The 26634-nt window shown below is 41.2% G+C and overlaps 3 protein-coding genes and 1 pseudogene across 4 annotated transcripts in view; 3 read left to right on the top strand and 1 right to left on the bottom strand.

Annotated features, from left to right (window-relative positions):
* Positions 1–4057: 4057 nt before the first annotated feature.
* Positions 4058–6777, top strand: LOC111978964 (transcription factor Sox-14-like). Its single transcript, XM_024009216.2, has one exon. The coding sequence runs from the start codon at positions 4349–4351 to the stop codon at positions 5081–5083; it is 735 nt and encodes a 244-aa protein (XP_023864984.1). The 5' UTR covers positions 4058–4348; the 3' UTR covers positions 5084–6777.
* Positions 6778–6877: 100 nt separating this feature from the next.
* On the top strand, positions 6878–9691 carry cldn18 (claudin 18). The gene is made up of 5 exons (XM_024009215.3): positions 6878–7439; positions 8316–8480; positions 8788–8923; positions 9022–9132; positions 9278–9691. Exons 1-5 carry the CDS (start codon positions 6878–6880, stop codon positions 9378–9380), a joined length of 1077 nt encoding a protein of 358 aa, XP_023864983.2. The 3' UTR covers positions 9381–9691.
* A 721-nt stretch (positions 9692–10412) lies between these two features.
* Positions 10413–24342, bottom strand: LOC111979156 (selenoprotein F-like; annotated as a pseudogene).
* A 373-nt stretch (positions 24343–24715) lies between these two features.
* The window catches only part of LOC111979155 (heparan sulfate 2-O-sulfotransferase 1), a 24969-nt gene continuing 23050 nt past the window's right edge, over positions 24716–26634 (top strand). The window contains exons 1-2 of one of the 2 annotated variants that reach the window (XM_024009491.2): positions 24716–24859; positions 25002–25168. In XM_024009491.2, the coding sequence (XP_023865259.1) occupies positions 25045–25168 (124 nt within the window). In that variant the 5' untranslated portion in view covers positions 24716–24859; positions 25002–25044. Of the gene's footprint in view, positions 25169–26634 lie in introns of both variants that reach the window. The other variant, XM_070448981.1, reaches the window with a different exon arrangement.

Raw genomic sequence — 26634 nt, 5'->3', positions numbered from 1 at the left:
TATTCAAAAGGAAGTATTCAAAAACTTTAAACAACAAACAACTTATGCTTACATCACATGCCTCAAGCAGAACTCTCCCAAAGTCCATGTCATTAAGGTCTACATACATTTCTACTAACATAACCACATTTGATGTATGCTTTTGATAGATGAACTACAGTAAATGTATTTTATAWGGTTATTCAATTAATTGAAAATATTGTGTAGGTTGGCATTGGGTCCCACATCAGGAGGGCACTCAGTTTTTCCCAACCACATGACCAGACTTGGAAAACCTCTGCGTGATCAGAAAAAACAATGTTCTCCCTATCTTYAGGTCTTTTCTTCTGTCACCATGACATAAATGATTCGGGGAGACAGGCGCAGGAATGCGTAATAGTTTTTTTTATTAAGCCCAAATTACGGCGTGCCATGTAAATGCACGGGGACGAAGACCAAACAAACACATAACAAAACACAGGGTAGAAACCCAAAACAAAAGAGCGAGGAGTACCTTGAATAAATAACACACGCGCACAATGATTAACACATGGGACAAGACCCGTAATCATCTGCGCAATCCACAATGGCACGAAAGCCAAAACACACAGCCCAGGTACTCACACGCACCAACGGACATTGTAACAATAATCGACAGGACAATGTTAAACCAAGTACACACTTATACAATTACTAATCACTGGGAATAAGGGCCAGGTGTGAGTAATGAAAGTTCYGGAGGGATCCGTGACATCTTCCTGTTCTCAAGGTTTTATCGATCTCTTAGGTATAGCTTTTTTGTGTTTGATTGTCAACAATCTTCCCWGCCTGACCCTGGCTAATCTAGCACTACAGACTCGACGTAAAGAGAGAAGGATGTCTGCTGCCGACGTTAGAAAAATGGCAACTCTAAAATGCAGGGGGATAGAGACAGACACTGAACTAATGGATTGAGTCAGACAGGAATGGCCACATGGCGTCCATCGTTTCACTCTCGATAAGCAAAAGGGATCATACCGTGCAGGTTTGTTAAAGCCTGGGCTCATAGCTCGAGCGCTGTTAGGGTAGGTAACCCGCTTCCATACGTGTGTCAGGAAAGGAGATCCAAATTAGTCACAGGAACTGGACAAGAAAGTAGCAATGAGAAATAAATGTCCGCACACTGATTGCATTGCAGCTCAGGTACACCTAMTGTACCTTCACAACTCCTTAACATTCGTCAATGTGCTTGACACATACAACCTTTCTGAAAGGCCAAGAGGGACCGTTCCGTACAGTGTGGCAAAGATATACAAGTCGGTTGATTGTTTTTCTAATGTCAACAGAATTGAGCTGCAGGTATTCAACACAAAAATTAGCAGGGCTTATTTACCTTTTGCACTCTGTGGAGTTACCAACAGAAAGTTAGTGCCCTGAGGTACAACTACTCCTTCCTTCTCCTCTTTCATTTCCTTTCTTCCCCCAGGTCTTCTGTACCTGTCAATCTCTCTCTCCAGCGTGACTTCTTCTTAATCCACCTGAGTGCATGGAGGACAATTTTGACATAAGAAGAAAAAGATAGACTCCTGAGGACCAGTATCTTTAGAGCTTGGAGGATAACCGGATTATGACGGCCATTTTGTGCTGCAGGCAGTTTTTCTTATTACCCAGGGTTTTGTCGAACTTTAGAGAGGAAACGCCGTCCTCACAGAACATAGTCACACCCAACACTGATTTACACAAACAGACTGTACAGAAAACTACATATAAAATTGCCATCATGTAGTTAAACTTCTCAGCGCTTTTCTCAAACAGAGGAAATATTTCGGAGGACAGCATTATTGGAAAGAGTGACAGGAGTGTTGTCATTATCTACACACTCTCACCAGGAAAATACCGGAATTTTTGTTAACACACTTTGCTATATTAATCCATTCGCTGATTCCTTCAAACTGGCATCTTCTTAGAGCAAACAAACAGGATGTTTACCCTGTACTGTAGAAGCAATCAGCCTCGCTGCATGGTCAACGCCTCCTGTGTCTGAAGCTCTGAACTAAACCCCCATAGTAGATAGAGAACATGGCTGTTGGGTTACTGTTGATCCACTGAGCCCTGCTGCCAGGTAGTTTATCCACACAGCCCTCGGCGAGGCCCAGTTTGGACCCCAATGGTGGTTTAACATCTTTATAATCTCTGCCTCTGTATCRACGTGCACCGTTGGATTCCCTTCTGTCCATTTGTCTGCCTTTGAAGTGGCTTTGGCCTGCAGTGCTACTGATGTACAGAGTTGAGGTAATCCTGTTTACCTCTGGCAGCACCTATTCCGGGTAGGCTATGTGTACATGTACTTGGTGAAAATAGTGCTTCTGATTCTGATTAGTTGGCGCTGGGTTGAAATAAAGAAGGCCTCCACTCTGGTCATCTGTGCTTATACCTGCCACTCCCAACTCTGACTCACTGGTACCAAGCCTATCAACTCTGACTCACTGGTACCAAGTCTATCAACTCTGATCCACTGGTACCAAGTCTATCAACTTTGATCCACTGGTGCCAAGTCTATCAACTCTGAACCACTGGTTCATAATAATCTGCCTGTCATGGTGATAATCTGTTTGGTTCAAGCCCCTTTGCACATTTCAGGGTTTGCAGGATGGCCCAGGGGCTTCCACTTCTTTTGAGGCATCCCCAAGAGGGTTGTATTTTCCTTATCCCCCCCAAAAAGGTGTCCTTCATGGTACAATATTTTCAGTATGTTTCATCCTAATCAAAATGATAATGTGTTATGTACAAATCTTCTCCCCCTTCAGATGAGGTCCCTTCACTGCTTTTGGAGGAAACTTCAAGACAAAACTATATGATCTCATGACACTTGTTTGTAAAAATATTGCTTTTTGTTTCTTTACAGATTGAATGGGGAACACAATCTAAAGAGAGAACAAATTTAAGAAAACACTTTGTACAGTTTGTTGTCATATAAGTATTCTGGCAAGGACATTCAGACATTTGGCCCTGTCTTATCAATGTCATTTCAATATCAAGGAAAATAGCTTAAATATATATTTGATCAGATAAGGGATAGTAATTACCAGCACCTCACAATCAATGGAATCATCCAGGACTATTGAATTATTTCTGTGATTATTATTGATTACACTGGGGTGGGAAAGATGGCTGGGTCAGGTGAGACACACTGACGCATATTAAGTCATTGAGGGTGCAGTTGAGCATTTCTATGAACCTGTCAACTTTTAAGGGCAGTTTGAGAACTGTGGAAAGTGTGGGCTTAAGTAATGATTAGGTTTGATAGGCTACCTGAAAAGACTTGGCATGGCCTATCAGTCACCTAAGGGAAGCAAGTATCCTAGCAGTTAAGCATGCTGAGCCAGAAAGGTCACTGATTTGAATACCTGAGCTGACAAGGTGAAWAATCTGTTGATATGCCCTTGAGCAAGGCACTTAACCCTAATTTACTCGAGTGGTGACGTACTACTGTAAAACAATATATTTCACTGCATCTATCCGGTGTGTGTGACAATAAAATATATATTTTTGACGACACATCTTTTATTTTATTAAATGTTTTACTAATGTGGCCCTACTGTTATTTGTTATATATAAACAAGGTTACACTTTCTTTAAAAGTGTTTCCTGTTTCTTTTCAGAGTGTCTCTGTTTGAGTGAAGAAGTCCATGGTAATTGCTACACATTTTAGTTGGAGATGTCATAACACCTCTCGCTTCTAGTTGGCATTTCAGGACCATGGACAAGTAGAATACTTGTCCACTCCAGTAAAATGGCCACGAGAGATTAACTCCAGATACATTTCCAAATTCAGAATACATTATCTGCTGGTGGTGAAAAACGAACGGCGCCCTAAAACTCTAAACAAAAGGAACGCAAAAAAGGCTACAAAAAAAGAGAGTGCTTTCCTCCTCCCAAATTGCCGGTTGCATAGGTAAAAATTTTAGGAAAGGGATTACAATGCTTTCTACCCTCCGATTGGCTTGCCTGAGTATGACACTTCTATGATGTTGTCAGGTTGCGCGCAGACCTACACAGCTATATCCATACATTTGAACTTGGCTACGTTTGGCTCCCATTCACGCGCCTCTTCACGTTCTTGAGTTTGCATTGCAGGCAGCTTTCTTGTCTTGAGAAACACACAAGTGATTCAACTCGCATTGGAGCACCAGTTGCCACCGGGTTTAGTCGTGTTTTTTTAACAGAGGCATTTGTATTAACTTTTATCTTTAAACTCTGTTAATTAGCCTACCCAATTTGGATAGGCTACGTTTTCTCTCCTGTGCCACATCTCCACACTAAAGGAGCATGAGCAGTTGGTGAGCTGAATACCAACAACTAAATCTATAGATCTTTATAACTTTGGTTGATGTTGATGCGCATTTCACCGTGCGCTATTGAGATGGCAAAACCTTTGGATCACATAAAGAGGCCCATGAACGCTTTCATGGTGTGGTCTCGCGGTCAGAGACGAAAGATGTCACTGGAGAATCCCAAAATGCACAACTCTGAAATCAGCAAAAGACTTGGCGCGGAATGGAAGTTGCTTTCCGAATCAGAGAAGCGACCATACATTGATGAAGCCAAGAGATTGCGCGCGCAACACATGAAAGATCACCCCAACTACAAGTACAGACCTCGGCGCAAACCCAAGAGCTTGCTAAAGAAGGACCGGTTCCTTTTCCCCTTTCCCTTCCTCGGGGACGCAGAACATTTGAAAGGATTTTCCACCGAGTCCATTTTGGCATCCGCTGAGAAAGCTAGAGCCCTTTTGCCGCCGACGTCGTCACCATATTCGCTCCTTGACCCAGGTCAATTCAGCACCGGTGCTGTCCAGAGGATCTCAGAAATTCCCCACGCCCTGGGTGCCAACGGCTTGTCCTATGCGCCCTCTTTTGGATACCAGACTGGCGCGTTTGGAAGTTTGGGATGCCCCAGCCAGCACACTCATACTCACCCGTCCTCCACGAACCCGGGGTACGCCTTGCCCTGTAACTGTGGCACTTGGTCGGCGACGGGTTTACAGCCYCAGGTTGCATACATCCTTTTTCCAGGTATGGCAGGCATAGACCCGTACTCCTGTTCACCACATTCAAGTGTGTGACCACATAAAGAAAAAACGCATGTGAATAAAATACATGAATGTTCACATCATAACTGTCAAAATAGTTTTGCTGTTGTCTCACATCAAGGTGAGCAATGGGCTATATCTACCACGCACGCGCAACGAGGACCGATTCTGATCATGGTAAAACTGAATATATATATTTATTTACTGTAGATAGGTCTAAATTAATTTACATTCTTGATTGGTTTTCCTTATTTATATGGATTTTTCGTTCTGTATTTATGTTGTGTTTACTTCGTTAACTTTATGATGATATGACAATATTTTTGGGGAATATGATTTAGGTTATTTTGGCATTTAAAAAAAGTCTGTTACCAAACTTTAAATCTCAATTGTCAATATGCCTTCAAAAATCTGGATTTGTCTATTGTCAATTAAAATGGTTGTTTTTAACAGATCAGACCATATTGCTTGGCAGCTGTTCCTAGCCAGCTACCAAGAAGTCAGTTTATCAGAAGATACATAGTAAACATACCAAGTCAGATAGACCCCAATGAGGTACATTATTGTCTTATGAAATTACCACATAAATAAGACTGCATCAAAGTATAATTTTGCAAACGTCATCTCACATGTTCAACCAGTGGCCAGATGAGGGCAGGATAGACCTGTGAATCAGTGATGATTTCTAACAGAAACACTCTTAGTGATGTAAAATGGATGCTTTATTTGAAACTCTAATACAAAAGAATAAAGCAGTCAATTGATGCCTCTATGATTACTCATTAAATTGAGCCGTTTATTACAATATAATCAATGAATACCATGATGACCACTGCTACTGTGTTTTGTTAAGGTGATGGTTGACATGTTCATCTGCATTCAGATTCATCTAGTTGAAGTTGATTTATATTCAGTTTCACATTTTGCCTCCTTAATGGTTGAGGAGGATTGGGGTTGAGTTAACTGATCTTAGAACAGCGTTTGAGGTCAACTTCTCTTCTAGCTTTTAGTTTGTTGATGATTTCCATTGGACCGCATTTACATTCAAATTCTGAAGCAAAGGAAGTTATTTGTTGAACCACTTATCAAATTTTAATTCCCTGCCCACCAACAACGATTAGCAAAAACTCTCAAGATTGTGTTACCATGATATTTTTATCAATAATGTTATTGGTCCATAATGGTCTACCAGTATTGGTTGATGAAATCCAGACTGTTTGGTTTCACTGTATAAAAACATACCCTGTACAACTTTGAGTGTGTATACGTCTGTGTGTGTGTGTATGTGTGTGTATGTGTGTGTGTGTGTGTGTATGTGTGTGTGCTCTCAGTGCTTGAGAAAGGCTTGCGATAAGAGAAGAATGGAAAGTCTCTCCTGCCCAGTTGGATTGTTGACAAAATGATCATGTGATTAAAATGAGTTTCTGCTTGTTCTGAGTGTGAAAAGGAATGAGTCTTACTAAGCATCACATTAAAAGTATTGATGTGGTTACATCAACAAATAATCAACACTAACATCTGGGTGCCTATACACTCTGGGACTTACCGGATGTCATTACAGGTTGTTGCTCACTCTGAATCATTCGAGTCTCACCTAAATTCACGTCTATAAATCATCTCCATCACCTGTGTCTGTGAAGTGCGTGCCTCTTAATATGCTGTTCTGTCTATCTATCCACCTACCTGACTCTGTCTGTCTGTCTGTCTGCCTGCCTGTCTGCCTGTCTGTCCGTGTTCTCTTAATCTATCTCTGTCTCACTAGCTTTCTTTGTGCACGTTGGTATGTATTAGTGAGTGTGTCCCTGTCAGGGTATATAGACATTACACATGCTCGCCATGCCGTGCTATTATGGGGTTGTCTTAGCTAAAGTGATTCAGGCCTCTTTATTTACTCATGCCCAACAACGGTTGGCTCAGATGAAAGGTACCTGGTGCACCTATCTCCACTGTGCCCACATCTCTGATGAGAAATCAAGCAGGAGTGTGCACGTGAGCGTGAACGTGCACATGGTCAACCGCCCACGCCACATCACACGGCGGGGCGAAACCTCAGCAACCCCACCCTCCTCCACATTAGTTCCACCACCGCCCTTTCGCCTTCCCCATCTCTCACCCTTCTACATCCCTTTCCTACACACACACATTTCACTCACACTTCACACTCAGGAAAGTATGGCCACTGCACTCCAGACGGGTGGATTCGTCCTGGGCCTGCTCGGCGCGGCTGCCATCATCGCCGCCACGGGGATGAACAACTGGAGCGTCAAGGACCGTCAGGGAGACGTGGTGACCTCGGTGTACACCTATAAGGGCCTGTGGCAGAACTGTGAGGTGGGCACCTCAGGCTTCACTGAGTGCCGGCCCCTCTACGGCCTCCTGGGCTTCTCAGGTAAATAATGTGGAATTTATGAAACTCTTCCAAGTGCTTTACATTGAAGGTTTCGGAGATATTGGTTCAGGGTTCAAATTACAGATTGACTTGTATGGGGAGTTGGAGAAGAATTGGTGTGGCCATTAGTTCCTCAAAAGGTTGATCAACAATGTGTTTTCACCGAAAGTAATTMCCTGTATCACCAAATTGCGTCAAGGTTCTTAAATGCACCACTAAACTAGAGCAAGAGTTGTAGTTCTATTTCCACTCTGTAGTAGCCTAGTGGTCTTTTGTGTCCAAACTCACTGACACCTGGGTTGGACTTGAAACAGGGCATCACTTGAACATTTCTGACCTTGATATTGTCAAAATAATCAAGTAGATTCCTCTCATTTTAATTCTCAAGGAATGGAACATGGAACAGTTGGCCTGTATAACAACAATGGATCATGGTTTAAGAAAAATACATACTTATTTACTTGCAGAATAGGTTCAATCATTAGCGACATTTGAAGAAGAAAAAAGGGAAGCTAAAAGGTTTTTTACTTATTTGACAGGGCATTTTGGAGKCTTTCTGCTTTTAAGTTTCAGTCCTCTCCTCTCCCCAAATGAACTCCCGCCCGTTTCCCTGGCCTGCTCCTATCAGTATTGACTTTAGCCCCAGTGCATTATGGTTCCATAGCCAGGCTCATGTTAGGTCAACACCATTATCACAGGCAAAAAAATTAGACAAAGAATCAGATTCAAAATTCAAATACCAACAGAATACATTGAAGCTTGTTATTCACATTGGAACCTCTATCCCTGGAAATTTKACTTGTAAACTCATGGGTACTAAAACAATGTGTGGCTTGTACGTCAGGAATATACATAATGATTTGTGTTGTATTCCAGGTACCTTTCAGGCAGTGAGAGCACTGATGATTGTGGGCATTGTTCTGGGTGTAATAGGGGCCATGATAGCCCTGTTCTCCCTCAAGTGCCTTAAAATGGGCAGCATGGAAGATTCCTCCAAAGCCAAGATGACCCTTACAGCGGGGGTCATGTTCATCATTGCAGGTATAGGGACGAAAAGGTTTATATTTACACATTTTAAAATGTAGCCTTTATTTAACTAGGCAAGTCAGTTAAGAACAAATTCTTATTTACAATGACGGCCTACTTGCATGTTGCTTGGAGAAYAGCAATTCAATCACTTATTTCTACATGTCTCTCTCTGAACGTATGTCTTTGGTGATAATGTGTAACCACCCAAGTCCTCAATCAATGAATTTTTCAAATATATGTACAATTCCAGTTTCAGTGGCTTGCTTTTGTTAAACACTCTTATTGCCAGTGAGCAACGAATTTCCTTCCTCTCTGTCAGGCATTTGTGCTATTGCTGGAGCTTCAATCTATGCTAACCAAATTGTGGCTAGTTTCATGATGACCACCTACAACCCCAATTATGGAGGAGGGATGGGACAGGGCATGGAGATGGGAGGAGGAAATATGATGCCGAGGTAAGAGTGAACTTCATGTATCTGTATTTCCATATTTGGTCATGGTATCGCTATAGACAGGTGAGTCAGTTACTGACTGTGCTTTTTCTCTGTGACAGGTACACGTTTGGCCCCGCCCTCTTTGTTGCCTGGATAGGCGCAGCTTTGCTCTTATTGGGCGGGATTCTGAAGTGTGTTGCCTTCAGGGGACTACAACCGGACAAGTCAACGTAGGTTATCAATTTTACATAATTTTCTAGCTATATTCAGGTAGGCCCAAAAATGAACATTGTGATGAAGGCAAAACATTATTTTTTTTACCTATGTAAATTAATTTAAATATGCATTTTTTTTTTCTTGCATTTTTCCCCCCAGCTACACAGGAGTTGCTTACAAAGCCCCCCAAGCCCAGAACAGGCCCGTCTATGATGACCACCATGCAGAGGATGGGAAGAGAGACAACCAAAAATATGTATAATTTGTGTTATATTCTGCATCAATACATTTGATTCTGCATTAAGAAGCATGTATTTAAATGTTGCTTTGGAATATAGTGCTCAATTTTCATATACGCTTCCTAGATTAGTTTGAAGAGTTTCAATAMATTTTACTGCATGTTATTTAAAAATGTGTATTCTGTTGTGGTTGATAGTGGGCTCCATTTTATACTGCCAGTAACTGTTTTAGTTTCATGTGGTCTTGGGTAATGTGTTATTGCTCTTTTGTCAATAAACCATTAATGTAAAGCTTTCATTTGTACAATGAAATGCACCAAATACATTTTCAAAATGTTCTCCATTTCTCAAAAGCATATTTTACACAAYTCAAATGTCCTACCATAACATTGAGTCAGGAGTACACAATACACAGAGCCTATATTTGAAAACTCTCTTGTACATACCTGGAAACTGACATTTTATTCCACTAGGTGGCAAGAACGCTACACCCTTTGGCAAATCAAAGCTCCCCTCCATGTTGGACCTACACTGAGTGCACAAAACATTTAACACCTGCTCCTGCCATGACATAAGACTGACCAGGTGAATCCCTTATTGATGTCACTTGTTAAATCCACTTCAATCAGTGTAGATGAAGGGGAGACGGGTTAAAGAAGGATTCTCAATTCTTTGAGCGTGTCAATAACTGCAACGCTGCTAGGTTTTTCACACTCAAGTGTTTCCCGTGTGTATCAAGAATGGTCCACCACCCAAATGACATCCGGCCAACTTGACACAACTGAGGGAAGCATTGGAGTTAACATGGGCCAGCATCCCCGTGGAACGCTTTCGACAMCTTGTAGAGTCAACGCCCCAACAAAATTAGGCTGTTCTGAGGGCAAAAAAGGGTGCAACTTCAATATTAGGAAGGTGTTCCTAAGGTTTTATACACTCAGTTGTATACCTGTCCCTTTTTTCTTTTAGTGAAAGTGGCACTCAGAAGTATGCACCACAGCACAATTGATTAAATGAAGTGTACGCACAAAGAGAAGACAGATACCATTAGAAATAAATACCATGAAAGACATTTTATTAATTGCAGCGTTTTTCCTCCTCCCCATACTCATTCACACACTGGGGAATCCAGTCCCTCTCCACAGCAAGACGCCCAGAGAGACACACAAGGACATCAGGTCTCACATCCCAAAATGTGGTTTACTGTGAGGCCTTCATTAATGTGTGCCTCCCCAGAACATTCTCATGAGGTGAGACACTTAGATCCCCCACCCTAAGATCCTCCTGCTGACACCATTTGCAATATTTAAAAAAAACTACACAGGGCCAACTGACAGACGGAAGGAGGAAAAAAAACATTCAAAAATAAAAAGTAACAAGCACTGAAAATCTTCTTTACACTCTCTTTGGATAATTCATTCCGATAATTTTAAAGTTAACAGCAGGTATTTTGCATGTAAGTTTAAGTATTTTGATATCTTCACAAATCTACAAAACAGCCGTTTTACATCCTGGCACAAAATGTAATTAGGAAAATCTACAGATTGATTTTCAGAAGAAAAAAAAAAWAWATATTCTAAGAGTGCAGTACTTCAACATACAATTAGACAATCAAATCCAAATGGCGTACAGATTTGTAGCAGGGAAAAATGTTATGATGCACTATGAATCAGTATTATAGACTTCCAACTTCTCGCTCAGGAATTCCTCCACGCTATCYGTGTTCCACTTGAGGATGCTGAGTTCTTCAGCGATGTTCCCGTTATCGTCCAGCAGCTTTAGTATAGGGTCTGCACCTCTCACATACTGAAACCAAAAACACAGACAAGAGGACTATCAGGACTACGGGCAAGCCAGTAAACCCTTTCAATTCAACATAGCCATTGAAATGCCTATAAGATTATAAAAACTCTATATACTGTGTGATATTGAAACTTTATGGTGGTGCGTGGGCTTCATGATTTTCCATACAGACAGAAGATTATGTTCCAAGACAATATGGTTATTTTAATTCCAAAGTTGTATAAAAGCTGAGAGAAACAACTTCTTTACAGCATTTGACACTTAACTAATTCATTGTACGCAACAGGCAAGATTATCTACAATTMATTTGTACCTTAATTTGAAGACCCTTGAACATCTTCGGTTTGTCAGACCTGACAAAAGCTGTGGACAGAAAACAAGGTTAACTCATTATCACAGGTCTAATGAATCCGTCAATTGATGGACAGTTTTTTATTTTTGCACAAAGGTTGTAAACAGAAACAGTTGGAAAACATTCTTCGGTAATCAAGTTAACGGGACCACAGTTGTGAAAGCAACCGTACAGCTGTCCTAAACACAAACAGTGCCACAGAGCTCCAAGGCCCTACCCCAGGGTTTCCCAACTGGATTTATTTGCCACCCCCAAGTTTTCTGAGCAAAATTATATATATTTTTAGAATTTATTGTTGGATATAATTGTTTTGTTTTTTTATACCAGGAAAATCAGCTCCATGTGATTTCAATTGGGAAAATCTGTTCAAGTATTCCCACGCATAATAATAGAGATACGTGATCATATACACATGTTAGCAAGATTTGAAATGATTGTTTTAGTCAAATGTTATCTGTTTGGGCTACTTGTGGTATATTTGCACGCTACAAATTATTGTAATTATGTTCCAGCCCCCCCATCCATCCTCAAAAGAAAAAAAATTGGCCCGTGGCTGAATCTCGTTGATGATCCCTGTTCAACCCCAACAAGCCGGCAACAATAACAGCCCCCTCAGAACAAACGGACACCAATTAGCTTTGCAAGATGGGTGATCACAAAACATTACCACACAACTCACCTTGGACTTGAGGGAACCTCCCCAACTTTCATCCACACACTTCCAGGATGGCCCCAGGGTAGAGCTGTGGAGGGGAAAGTACTGCATTAAGTCCTGTAGTGTGTACAAGCAGACGGTCATGGTGCGGCGTAGGATGACCACGTTGTTCTACTGGAGGTCACCTGTCTGACTAACACACAGCTCCTTAAAAATAAAAGGAGAGCCGCACACTCTAGGAGCTCAGATGCAAAAATATTAAAATTTACCAATGTTTCGAAAGGGAAGCTGTCTTCATCAGGTCACCTGTCTGACTAACACACAGCTCCTAACATCCGCTCATTACTAAAACTAGCAAAACAAATACAGGTCTCAAGGGCCAAGGTATGCTGGTTCTCCTTACATTTTTACCAGACTTGATTATGGCGTGGTAGCCAGCAAACGCTGGCCAGTCAATGACCTTAATTGATGAATGAATTGCCAGGTAAAAAGGAAAACCAGCAGGACTATGGCCATCGAGAGTTGTACACCACTGCTCTACACCAATGCAGAGGTTTATCTTGACAATCCTTTGGCCAACAAAAATACGCAGTCTTAGAAAAATTCAACTTCCTTCCTGACTATACATTTTTACACACCGATGCCCACACACAGAGAAGCTCCTGGCGGTGAATTGGCGATGATGTGATTCTGGACAGTCTGGTTCATGAATGTGGTAGACAGGCTGTTCCTCAGGGTCATTAAACTGTGAACCTCTGCATATGCTCTGATGGAAGGCAGCTTTGTGGCTCACAGGTAATCAAAGCTCCACACCTATACGCGATAACTTACAGGAAATTGGAGTGTCACAGCAGTATTTCCCAGGCACGCTGTTACTGGGAACACAAATACAATTACAAAAGCGAGCTTCCTTTACCCTAAGCCAGCACAGCAAATGTAATTACCTTTTTTCACATACTGCATGGGAGGAAGTAACAGTTTTGTTGATTATGGGGGAACATCGACAAAGGGGTGTTGATGATTCCTACCATGATGGCCTTTAAAAAAAGTGTTATCAATCCCTCACACTTACAGCAAACTTTAGTTTTGCACACAAGAATTTGGCAATTTTTTATTATTTTCATCCTCTGAACTAACCAAGATGTCATTCCCAGTTTCAGTGCTTTTCTAAAACGCTTGGAGTAAAAACTCATTMGAATGGGCCAAAACCCTAAAGGCCATCGCTGGCTTGCTTTACTGAGCGACAGTAATATTAGCCTGTAGAGAGGCAGCAGGGCCAGAGGTGCAGCTGAAGGAGCATTTCTGGACACACACAGAGAGATATGGTTGACAAAATGTCCTCCATGCTCATCGAGACTCACATTAAACTATAAAAAGTCATTTTTACAAATGTTTCATTATGCAGCAGAATGTCAAGCGTGAATAGAACATTCTACAGTCAGACAAATGACTGCGCTTATTGAAGTGAAGGCATTAGTGCGAGCGCCCTCTCACAGGTCTCCTGAGGGTTAAGAAGAGGGGCAGTAGCCGCCGCCTTACAGTACATGTGGTCCTTTGTGGCACAGTTGGTAAGAGTGGGGCACTCTTGAGAAATCCCAAAGGCAATTCCACGGTAACGGAATTGCGCCGAGACTCAGATATATGACTTAACATATATGCCAAACAAAAACAATTGGATTTCAAAGTTTAATAAACCATAGAACTCTATGCACAAGGACTACATAACAATGTACACTGAACATTTTACAAAAACACATTTACTGGAAGAAGTGTGCAGTTTGGTAACAGAATTTTGATATAACATGACACATCGACCAAATCTATTTTGGTTATTGAACTACAGAAAGTGAAGTGGATTTAYACCCGGTAACAGAATTTCATCATGTGTGTCTGATCTGTACTACACAGAAATGCATGGATATGATATCCACGACTGGCGACTTGCCGGCGCTGAGGTCCAGCGTGACGACTCAATCACGATTTATGACATTGTTTGGATGGCTGCCCATCTGCGGGCTATCAAGGTCAAACACACCTTAACTGTGGCWTTCTCCGGGGAGGGGCGTTCCCACAGAACCCTGGGAGCACGGACACCGTTGGAGGTGTGAAGACAGATGAAAACGTGAAATCGACTAAATGAATGTTACTGTGTGAATTAAATTGCCATGTTTCGATTGTTTCAAGAGTTCATAAAGAGCTATGCATTTTGATACGTTCTATTGTAATGTAAGTAGGGTTGAGCGGTATCCAGGTTTTTATATCATCATACTGTTCTTCCGCTATTACCGGCAGAGTGCCAAAAAAACACAAAAAAGCCCATTCAGCGTCTATCACCAGAATGCTAACAAAATTAGCACAAGTAATAGCAAATTTCCACRAGGCTTCTAGCTAAATATGCTAATGAGCAGCAAACGAAAATAAACAAATTGCAAAGAAAGGCAATTAAGTTAATTATTAAGTTATAGCCTACATATATAGGTAGGAGCTACGGAACGTCACTTTTGGTCCGTTTGGACATTTACAAGCGAATGTGAACGAGAGACATTGTGCAAATGACCAAATTTGACTCATGCTTGTCTGAAGGAAGAACAGTACTGGTTCTCCAGCAGCATGTCTACATGCTGTGTCTGTGTGGAATCTGGAGTCGCTAGGGCAACTGGTGTGCCTGCTCTGCTTGGAGAAGAGGGGGGAGGAGCAGACAGGCCAAGACCGGAGAGGAGAAAGAAACAAGGAAATCAAGATCGCAGTGGCAGCTGTAAACCTATCTCTCCAAAGGCCTTTGACTTCTCAAACAGGCAGAAAGCTAACACAATATGATGCCCCATCACCTTATTAATTGAGCCACTTACTTAGATGGCAAGTTAAACCAGGGGTCTGTTAACACATAATTCGTCTGGTAAGACATAATTCAGAGTTTTTCACGCAGGAAAAATATATATAAAAATGCATAAATATCTTGCTGCGTTTTGYAAACGGATCTAAAATGCTTCTTATTGTAATTTCTGCTCGGCATCAGAAACATTTTATGCTTCAGTTGCACTTCTAAACTCGAATGAGAACTCAGGAACGGGCATTCATTCAGCAAACAGCGCTCTGACTGATATGTAGCTATTTTTCTCAGGTAAAATGCAAGATTAACTTTAAGGTAAACATTAGGAAATATATCTGGCTACATTCTTTCTATGATGGGCCAAAACATTAGAAATATGATGGCCATGCATTGTTTTTGCTGCTAGCCAAATAGTGTTGCACTTTTGTCATCTGATGAAAATTGAGCTATTTTATGTTGAATGTGTTGCACTAATGTATGTACATGAGCTTCATAATGTGACGGGTGAAATGAAGAACGCAAGCAGTTCTCTCTCTTAACGCATTGCACAAGTTGACTGCAGTTATTTACCCCAAAAAATTGCCACATAAAAAAAACAATATTTTAGTAATTTAGCAGACGCTCTTATCCAGAGCGACTTACAGGAGCAATTAGGGTTAAGTGCCTTGCTCAACGGCACAACGTATTTTTCACCTAGTTGGCTAAGGGATTCAAACCAGCGACCTTYTGGTTACTGGCCCAACTCTCTTAAACGCAAGGCTACCTGCCTACACCCTACAAATATGTATTGAAAAACCTGTGGCTATTTCCAAATACTCCAGTATACAGTTTACCGCCCATGCCTAACTAAGTGTTATGGATTTTTTGTTACAGGAAAACGTATTTTGTTCATTGGATGGCGTCTAGTTCAAAGAAGGAGAGACACAGGAGTTTAAAATTGAGTTGATTAGAATCTGAGTGTTTTCCTGTCTACTGTTTTAACGAGCAAAGTGTAAAACCACGTTAAGTCTTAGCCTATTGGTGATCGTCATTTACTCTTGTTAGTCTAATGTATATCATGTATATCATGCATCACTGGAATGGTTTGAGTGTTAATTCTTTGACTAATCTATTAGTTTAATTCATGAAATGCATTCCTCGTTTTACAAAGTAATTCTTTGACTATAGACTTATACTTGAGTAGACCTATTCGTAGTTGTTAACACTATACACATTCTTGKGTATCACCTTGATATCGCTGATCTGATTGGCTCAAATTAATTCTAGAACATTGGTTGCCAGGATTAGCCATTTGTATGTAGTCTCTCAATAATTGCATAACGGTGCAAGTTAGACATGTTGATTATAGTCATACTGAGAGGTGATGCAAGGCTCGCTGCCTTCACTAGACTCCTCCAGAGACGTACAGGGCCTGTTGCATTTATTCACATAATATTGAAGTCATATTGATAAATGTAATTTCTATGTTTGTGTAATTTCCATCCACTAATGGATATTGCATAGATATGCAATATCCTGCCTTGCATATTTGGGTATTATTCTACACACTGGTTATTAATTTAATGAGCTCTGCCCCCAAACGAGACCTAATTTGGTTGGTCCAGACCGGACCAAATCTGAACCAATCATAGAAGTGTCTTTCACAAGTTTGGATATCAAAGCACAGCACAGTAGAGTACAGTAGGTGTCATTTGTCACRATCCTATGAACTTCTCATGTTGGTGGTCATGGGTCCTTCTACATGGAAATGACCACATACAGTGAGTGCTTACATTTATAGTGTAAGTCACTTTGGTAAAAGCGTATGCTAAGTGGCATATTACGATCTATTACAGGACGGAGGTAATAATCAAGATGTGAAATGAGCTGCTGCTCACACCTCTCTGTAGGCTTACTCTCCTAGGTAGTGTTGCTAGGATACCACAGCACTCGGGTGGCATGGGGGGCTGCTTAGTTTAATCAAGCAGAAATGACAGTGTTCTGTACTCCACCACTTGAGCCAACTTTGAATCTATTTGAGTAGTTGAACACATGTTAAGTAGGGCTGGGACGATACAAGTATCGCAATATGTTTTGATGGATTAAAAAAAATCTATATATTTTTTTACACAAAGCAGACTTTAAAAACCTGCTGTATGTAAAATATTGTGTGCTATACAGTAGCTTGGAAAATAAATAAATGTGACTCTGGATGACAACATAATGTTTGTTTCCAAMATTAGGGCTGTTTTCCTAAAGAAGTTAAAGCCGCTTGGTGTTTTGTTTCCTTGCCACGATACTAATGAGTATCGCGATACTGGTATCGTCAGGGCTCCAATGTTAAGGATAGTGTGGCATGGGTACAATGGGGTGGTTATTTTATTTGACCTGTATTTGACTACGCAATTCAGTGAAGAACAAATTCTTATTTTACAATGGCAGCCTGCCCCAGCCAAACCCTTCCATAACACGGACAACGCTGGGCCAATTGTGCGCCGCCCTATGGGACTCCCGATCACGGCCGCTGGTGATACAGCCCGGGATCAAACCAGGGTCTGTAGTGACACCTCTAGCACAGAGTGCCTTAGACTGCTAAATACACTTAATAACATCTACACCTAATAACATCTAACAGACTAATATCTAATAATACTAATAACATCTAACACACTAATAACAACACAGTAATATCTTAATAACGAATAACACCCACCTAACACAGCCATGAGAAGGGCTGCAATATGGACAAAAATCCATATCTATGAGACTCAAATGTTTGCTCTGGTGTAGAGCCCGAACTTACCAGAAGATACCTACCTTACCGTTACGCTTGTTTACAATGAGATGCACTTGGCTGGAACGTAATCATGGTTACATTAAGACACTGTGGAGCCGGAGTGAGATTTGGATCGGAAAACGTACCTCGATGCAGGGATGGGATATGCCACTGTGTTCTAAATTTGACCTTGGTCCACATTGCTYCATCGAGAAGATTGGAAWACTGCTACTTTTTCCTGAGAACTGCCTTTTTCGTCCACATGCTAGCTTGCAGTAGCCACAGCAGCCATTATAGAATCGCACATTACRTTGAACAACAAAAGGTACTGATTGACTGACACTGCCATTCCAAAATGCCAGTGGTGGCTACTGCTAGCTGCATCGAGGTACGTTTCCCRACCCATATCTCACGCTGGACCCATGATTGCGTTCCGCGTAACGGTAGGGTCAGTATCTTCTTGCAAAGCCTGAACATGAGAATAGTTCATGTTTGTTTGGCCACAGAGGATCAATGCACATGGTACCATGGAATCATATTCTGACATAGCTGATCCCATGACTTGTATGTGTGATGGAGTCGATCCTTGCTCATACAGCTCACTACATCCTCTCCTCGCCTCTCATCTGCACTGCTCTGTGAAGAACTGACCGGGTGAAAGTCAGCCTATTGATGAGCTTCCTGCACATTATTTTCACCAGGCAAGTCTTTCTAATCAGTGCAGATGGATGGACTGAGACAACGAGGAAAATTGATAGTAGAGGTCGACCGATTAAACTAGGGCCGATTTCAAGTTTTCATAACAAATCGGTAATCGGCATTTCTGGATGCCGATTATGGCCGATTACATTGCACTCCACGAGGAAACTGCGTTGCAGGCTGACCACCTGTTACGCGAGTGCAGCAAGGAGCCAAGGTAAGTTGCTTGCTAGCATTAAACTTATCTTATAAAAAAAACGATCAATCTTAACATAACCACTACTTAAACTAGTAATATCATCAACCATGTGTAGTTAACTAGCTTGTCCTGCGTTGCAAATAGTCAATGCGGTGCCTGTTAATTTATCATTGAATCACAGCCTACTTCGCTAAATGGGTGATGATTTAACAAGCGCATTCGTGGGAAAAAAACACTGTTAATGCGCCAAACATCAATGCCTTTCTTAAAATTAATACACAAGTATATTTTTTAAAAACCTGCATATTTAGTTAAAAGAAATTCATGTTAGCAGGCAATATTAACAAGGGAAATTGTTCACTTCTCTTGCGTTCTGTGCAAGCAGAGTCAGGGTATACGCAGTAGTTTGGGCCGCCTGGCTCGTTGCGAACTGTGTGAAGACCATTTCTTCCTAACAAAGACCGTAATTAATTTCCCAGAATTTTACATAATTATGACATAACATTGAAGGTTGTGCAATGTAACAGCAATTTTTTGACTTATGGATGCCACCCGTTTGATAAAATAGGGAACGGTTCCGTATTTTACTGAAAGAATAAACGTTTTGTTTTCGAAATGATAGTTGCCGGATTTGACCATATTAATGACCTACGGCTCGTATTTCTCTGTGTTTATATTATAATTAAGACTAAGAATTGATATTTGATAGAGCAGTCTGGCTCGTAAGCATTCATTCAAACCACACTTTCCTCCGTTTGCCAGCAGCTCTTCGCAATGCTTGAAGCACAGCGCTGTTTATGACTTCAAGCCTATCAACTCCCGAGATCAGGCTGGCAAAACTATAGTGCCTATAAGAACAACCAATAGTCAAAGGTATATGAAATACAAATGGTAGAGAGAGAGAAATAGTCCTATAACTCCTATAATAACTACAACCTAAAACTTCTTACCTGGGAATATTGAAGACTCATGTTAAAAGGAACCACCAGCTTTCATATGTTCTCATGTTCTGAGCAAGGAACTTAAACGTTAGCTTTTTTACATGGCACATATTGCACTTTTACTTTCTTCTCCAACACTGTGTTTCTGCATTAATTAAACCAAATTGAACATGTTTCATTATTTATTTGAGACTAAATTGATTTTTATGTATTATATTAAGTTCAAATAAAAGTGTTCATTCAGTATTGTTGTAATTGTCATTATTACAAATATATATATATTATTTTTTTAATTGGTCATCCAATAAATCGGTATCGGCGTTAAAATCATAATCGGTCRACCTCTAATTGATACACCCGTTATAGATACTCTAAATGCGGTCAAACGTCTTACCTTCCTGGACTCCATCTGGGCCTCCTGCTGGCAGCACTGTCTACAGACAGGCTGGATCTGGCCCAGGCTGAACTCTCCCAGCAGGTCACAGGAGCTGCACAGGAGGTTGCTGGAGAAGCCCAGCTCCCTGCATGCCTCTGAGGACAGGTCGGCTCCATAGGCCGAAAACTGAGCAGGAAAGAATGCAGAGACATTAGATTGGTTGTCACTTAAAGTTTTCAGGGGCCACCGAGTGGTGCAGCAGTCTAAGGCTCTGCATCGCAGTACTAGAGGCGTTACTATAGACCCGGGTTCGATCCCGGGCTGTATCACAACCGGTCGTGATTGGGAGTCCCATAGGGTGGCGCACAATTGGCCAAGCGTCGTACGGGTAAGGGAAGGGTTTGGCCGGGGGGGCTTAACTTGACTCATCGTGCTCTAGCGACTCCTTGTGGCGGGCCGGGCGCCTGAAGGCTGACCTTAGTCGTCAGTTGAACGGTGTTTCCTCCGACACATTGGTGCGGCTGCCTTCCGGGTTAAGCGGGCGGGTGTTAAGAAGCGAGGTTTGGCGGGTTATGTTTCGGAGAACGCACGACTCGAGCTTCGCATTAATAGGGGGCAGCATTTTCACTTTGGATGAATAGCGTGCCCAGAGTGAACTGCCTCCTACTCTGTCCCGGATGCTAATATATGCATATTATTATTACTATTGGATAGAAAACACTCTGAAGTTTCTAAAACTGTTTGAATGATGTCTGTGAGTATAACAGAACTCATATGGCAGGCAAAAACCTGAGAAAAAATCCAAACAGGAAGTGAGAATTCTGATGCTGGTCGATATTCAACTCATCGCCTATTGAAATCCCAGTGGGATATGGATCTGTTTGCACTTCCTATGCCTTCCACTAGATGTCAACAGTCTGTAGAACGTTGAATGAAGCTTCTACTGTGATGTTGAGCCGGATGGGAGCTGTTTGAGTCAGTGGTGCCAGGTCCTGGTCACGCGCATTCCACATGATATCGACATGCGTTCCATTACTTCTATAGACACAAAGGAATTCTCCGGTTGGAACGTTATTGAATATTTATGATAACAACATCCTAAAGATTGATTCTATACTTAGTTTGACAAGTTTATTAGACCTGTAATATAACTTTTAGAAGTTTTCATCCGAAGTTCGCCTGGACCTGCACGAGCGTTTTGGATATGCGTACTAAACGTGCTAACAAAAGTAGCTACTTGGACATAAATAATGGACATTATCGAACAAAACAACAATTTATTGTGGAACTAGGATTCCTGGGAGTGCATTCTGATGAAGATCATCAAAGGTTAGTGATTAATTTTATCTCTATTTCTGCTTTTTGTGACTCCTATCTTTGGCCGTGAAAATGGCTGTGTGTTTTTTGGACTTGGCGGTGATCTAACATAATCATATGTTGTGTTTTCGCTGTAAAGCCTTTTTTTATTTTTTTATTTTTTATTTTTTTTATTTAAAAAAAAAATCGGACACGGTGGGTAGATTAACAAGATGTTTATCTTTCATTTGCTGTATTGGACTTGTTCATGTGTGAAAGTTACACATTTCTAAAAAATATTTTTGAATTTCCCGCGCTGCCTTTTCAGCGCCGGAAATAGACAGGTTAATGTGGGGTAGTGGTAACCTTGTATCTTTATTGACCTTTTATTTTATTGCTTGCACTGTCTATGCAAACTAACAGAGCCCTAAACACTCACTCCATAATCTGCTTAGTCACACATAATATGCACACACACATTTTATTTATATATATATATACACACACACGCTGCTTCTACTCTTATATCCTGTTGCCTAGTCACCTTACCCCTATACATATCCCTGCACATTGTAAAAATTGTACTGGAACTGAGCCTGTACAGTTGAAGTTAGAAGTTTACATACACCTTATCTAAATACATTTAAACTAAATGATTCACAATTCCTGACATTTAATCCCAGTAAAAATCCCCTGTTTTAGGTCAGTTAGGATCACCACTTTATTTTAAGAATGTGAAATGTCAGAATAATAGAGAGAATGATTTATTTCAGCTTTTATTTCTTTCCTCACATTCCCAGTGGGTCAGAAGTTTACATACACTCAATTAGTATTTGGTAGCATTGCCTTTAAATTGTTTAACTTGGGTCAAACGTTTCAGGTAGCCTCCCACAAGCTCCCACAATAAGTTGGGTGAATTTTGGCCTATTCCGCCCGACAAAGCTGGTGTAGCTGAGTCAGGTTTGTAGGCCTCCTTGCTCACACACGCTTTTTTTTCAAGTTCTGCCGGCACGACATTTCCTACTAAGGATTGAGGTCAAGGGCTTGTGGAGTTAGTTGTGTGCCACTCCAACACCTTGACTTTGTTGTTGTCTTAAGCCATCTTTGCCCAAACTTTGAAGTATGCTTGGGGTCATTGTTCAGTTTGAAGACCAATCTTGCCTACAAGCTTTAACTTCCTGACTGCATGTCTGTGAGATGTGCTTCAATTATATCACATTATTTTTCCTCTCCTCATGAATGCCATTACTCTTTTGTGAGAGCACCAAGTCCCTTCTGGCTAGCAAAGCACCCCCAAACATTATTGCTGCCACTTTCTCCCTCTGTTACTTCCCGGTTGGATGGTGTTCTTCGGCTTGCAAGCATCACCCTTTTCCCTCCAAACATACACATGGTCATTATGGCCAAACAGTTCTATTTTGTGTTTCATCAGACCAGAGAGGATCTTCTTCAAAAAGTACAATCTTCGTTCCCAAATCGTGCAGTTGCAAAACCGTAAGTCTGGCTTTTTTATGGCGGTTTTTTGGAAGAGTGGCTTCTTCCCTTGGCTGAGAGGCCTTTCAAGGTTATTGCAATATAGGACCTTGTTTGTACTGTGGATATATATGACTGTTTTGTACCCGCGTTCCTCCAGCATCTTTCACAAGGTCCTTTGTGCTGTTGTTCTGTGATATTGATTTTTCACTTTTCGCACCAAAAGTACGTTAATCTCTCGGAGACAGAAGCGCGTCTCTTCCTGGGCGTATGACGGCTGCGTTGTCCCATGTGCTTATACTTGCGTACTATTGTTTGTACAGATGAACGTGGTACCTTCAGGCATTTGGAAATTGCTCCCAAGGATGAACCAGACTTGTGGAGGTCTACAATTTTTTTTCTGAGGTCTTGGCTGATTTCTTTTGATTTTCCCATTATGTCAAGAAAAGAGGCACTGAGTTTGAAGGTAGGCCTTGAAATACATCCACTGGTACACCTCCAATTGACTCAAATGATGTCACTTAGCATATCAGAAGCTTCTAAAGCCATGACATAATTTTCTGGAATTTTCCAAGCTGTTCAAAGGCACAGTCACCTTAGTGTATGTAAACTTCTGACCCACTGGAATTGTGATACATTGAAATAATCTGTCTGTAAACAATTGTTGGAAAATGACTTGTCATGCATAAAGTAGATGTCCTAACCGACATGCCAAAACTATAGTTGGTTAACAAGAAATGTGTGGAGTGGTTGAAAAACGAGTTTTAATAACTCCAACCTAAGTGTACGTAAACTTCCGACTTCAACTGTATATAGTATGTTTACTTCGTGTTCTTCACATTTTAATTTATCGCGTTTGTTTTCTCGTATTACATTGTTATTGATTATTGCRTTGTTGGTTTTTAAATTAGCAAGAACGTGATTTAACTGTAACGTTAGCTGTGCATTGACTAGAAAAAAGTTGTAAGTTGAAACAATTAAATAAGTTGTAAACACAAGATGTGTTTATATATCATTGAGTGGTGGACATGTAACCATTTTTAATACTTCATTTATCGTCATACACTCATGTTCAAATACTAGAACAATCGGGCTAGGTAAAATGTTCTCCCCATGACTTGAACGTTATGAAGAATCGCAGCCGGTGTCTCGCCGTGATTGGCTCTTTACTTTGTCACTTGTCACTTCAGTGAACGCGAGCAGGTTCCGTTTGTTTGAAGTACAGTATGAGTGGTAAAGTTTAAGATTTACTACAAGGTAATTAAATATCAGTTTTACCAAAGGTGGCTAGCTGGTTAACTAACGTTAAACTTTGTTAACCGGTGCAATTGTTTTAAGCCACGTCATTCGGTTTAATACCGGTTGCGAATGTCGCAACAAAGAAGTGGTTATAAATCGAGTGTAGCAAAAGAAAACCTGCCAGCCGATACAAGCTGAGCAATAGGCAACAAAGCAGCAAATGCATACGTGTGGCTTAGCTTATTTTTGTTAATAAACCTACCGTTTGTATGAGAGAAAGAAGCCACAGAATATACACCTCCCCCGACATTTTGGCGATTGCTTTGTTACGGAAGGAAACTGAGGACCCCTTAAAAAGTAGGAAGTAGTAGCTACTGGCAAGTGCCTAATGTTCTGTAAATTGGAATATACACGTTGTTTAGTAATTATCTTTATATTCAACAAAATGAGATCATATATTCGCAAAAATAATATCTGGTTGTTTATGTTATTTGTCTAATACAAATGTGTTATTTGTATTCCTCTTTTCAGATGGCAAACAGAAGGGCACCTTTAACTTCTCTTCTTTTATCGGTCACTCACAGTTACATTCCAGTCGGATGTGGACAGTGCCCCCCGTGGCCAAATTCAAGAACTGTTTAAAATGTGTCCAATYGCATTTTAACAGACTTGACTGTTGACGAATGAAAAGCCTATTCCGTTTAGTGGATTGTTGGTTTCACCAATAGGGGTTTTGTTGTAATAAGTCCTCCGGCGAAGGTAGGCGTGTTAAGTGAACTGAACGGGACAGCTCTACAGAGAAAGACTCGCGGAGACCGAGGAACACAAGCCCGCTTCTATTGACACCCTTGTGGGGGACATCTCAACATCAAGAAGACGGCATTGAGGTTGCATTCAGTTTTCTTTAATGAGAGTATATTACAGTATGAAACATAATTTGGACCTGAGTGTGTTTCCTACTGCACAACCAGGGTTTTAACAGACACTCGTTCGCTCTGTAATTGACAATTCATTTACCTTTTTATGTAGTATTTTCTAAACCTGGAATGACCTGTTCTTACTGGATTGTTTGATGGGGCTTCTAAGAATCATGATACCGCCCAAGTTTCAGCTTCTGGCGCTGTTGGCATTCGCAGTGGCCATGTTCTTCTTGGAGAACCAAATCCAGAAGCTGGAGGAGTCTCGGGGAAAGCTAGGTAAGACTGCGGTCAAGCTGTCCTTATTCATCATGCCGTAGGTAAATGTGTCCGTGAGATGCAGTAGGGGTTGAATCATTGCTGAACATCTTGTCAGCTTGGTTGCCAATTTGGGGTTGACTTGTGACGACATCATTCGCGCTCCCCTTGGGAAGTGACAAACTGGCATTTTGAGGACAACGTGCAACCCAGGAACATCAACGAAATTTTCAGTCAGGTTTAGTAAACGATTTGACAAACCTACTGTATAACGAGGTTGCCCTCTTTTATCATATGGTTGACCAGATCATGTGTGAACAGCAAGTAGAACCTGTGGCACCATTATCCCTCCAGTGGGTTAATGATTGATAGTGTAGTAAATGAGGGGGGACAACTAGGCTTGAACCATCAACCCAGCAGTTATAGGGCTGGTGCAGTACARCTTTTGGCCATGGAGGAGGTCCAGACCTCTTGGTAAAGCAGAGGTCATTACACTTTAAAATAAAAAGCAACCCGTGTATAACGCCTTTTAGAGCTGCATGGTTATACCACCGCTGCTACCAAGTTAGCAATTGAGTGTAAACTGGAGCCGGGCTTGGACCAGAGACCATGTGGTTACGGCAGAAGGGCTCTACCTCCTATTTCATTAAGCTTCAGATACCTCTTTACAGAACATGCAAGGAGACAACAATAGCTGTGTGGAGAGAGACTTAAGATTTGAATGATGGCCATTCCAAGGTGATTTCATGTAAACATGCACTATGTGGGGATTAGAAAAGTTCACTATTTCGGCCGTTCAATGTGCATTCTATGTATGCATTTTTATTTTCAACAACCATTTACATTTGCATGGTGGAATTGATCGTTCTGAGAAATGTCGTTGCTGTAGTGTGCTGTGCCACAGAAACCTTTTATTMATGTAAAACATGAGTTCCAAAATAATGTGTTCTAAACAACCTGCTCATTTCAACAAACTGTGATCAGAATTAATTATCATGGTGGATCCATAACAAATATTGGGAGGATATCTGAATGTACTGGGTAGACATCAAAATCAACTGCTGAAACAACACAGGGAATATCTAAATGCTTTTGGAGTGAAAAAACACAAGATGCTGAAACAAGACCTAAAGGGAGCTGTCTTTTCCATTACAGCCTACTCAAAGAATTTTATTGACTTGACAATGCTTCTGATTGATGCATAGAGAGGGCAAACGTCTCTGTAAACTGGAGCTGTCAATTATATCCTGCCTAGGTTTGAGGCAGGGCAACATGATAGACACCACTTGCTGTCCAACCAGGTGCTGATGCATTTCTCCCGTCTACATTGAGAAAGCAAGCTGTATATTTATTAGCCTATTTTTTTGGGGGGGGGGGGGCAGCACACTCCAATATTGCCCATTTCCAACTTATTTTCTTATCTGCTTGTTACTTCACTCAGACGCTGAATCACTTTTCCTACTAGAAGTCTCCAGCGCAGAAGCCAT

The sequence above is a fragment of the Salvelinus sp. IW2-2015 genome, linkage group LG19 (genome assembly GCF_002910315.2).
Source record: "Salvelinus sp. IW2-2015 linkage group LG19, ASM291031v2, whole genome shotgun sequence".
NCBI lineage: Eukaryota > Metazoa > Chordata > Actinopteri > Salmoniformes > Salmonidae > Salvelinus > Salvelinus sp. IW2-2015.
The sequence above is the reverse complement of the archived record's forward strand: the minus strand, read 5'-3'. Positions and strand labels throughout refer to the sequence as shown.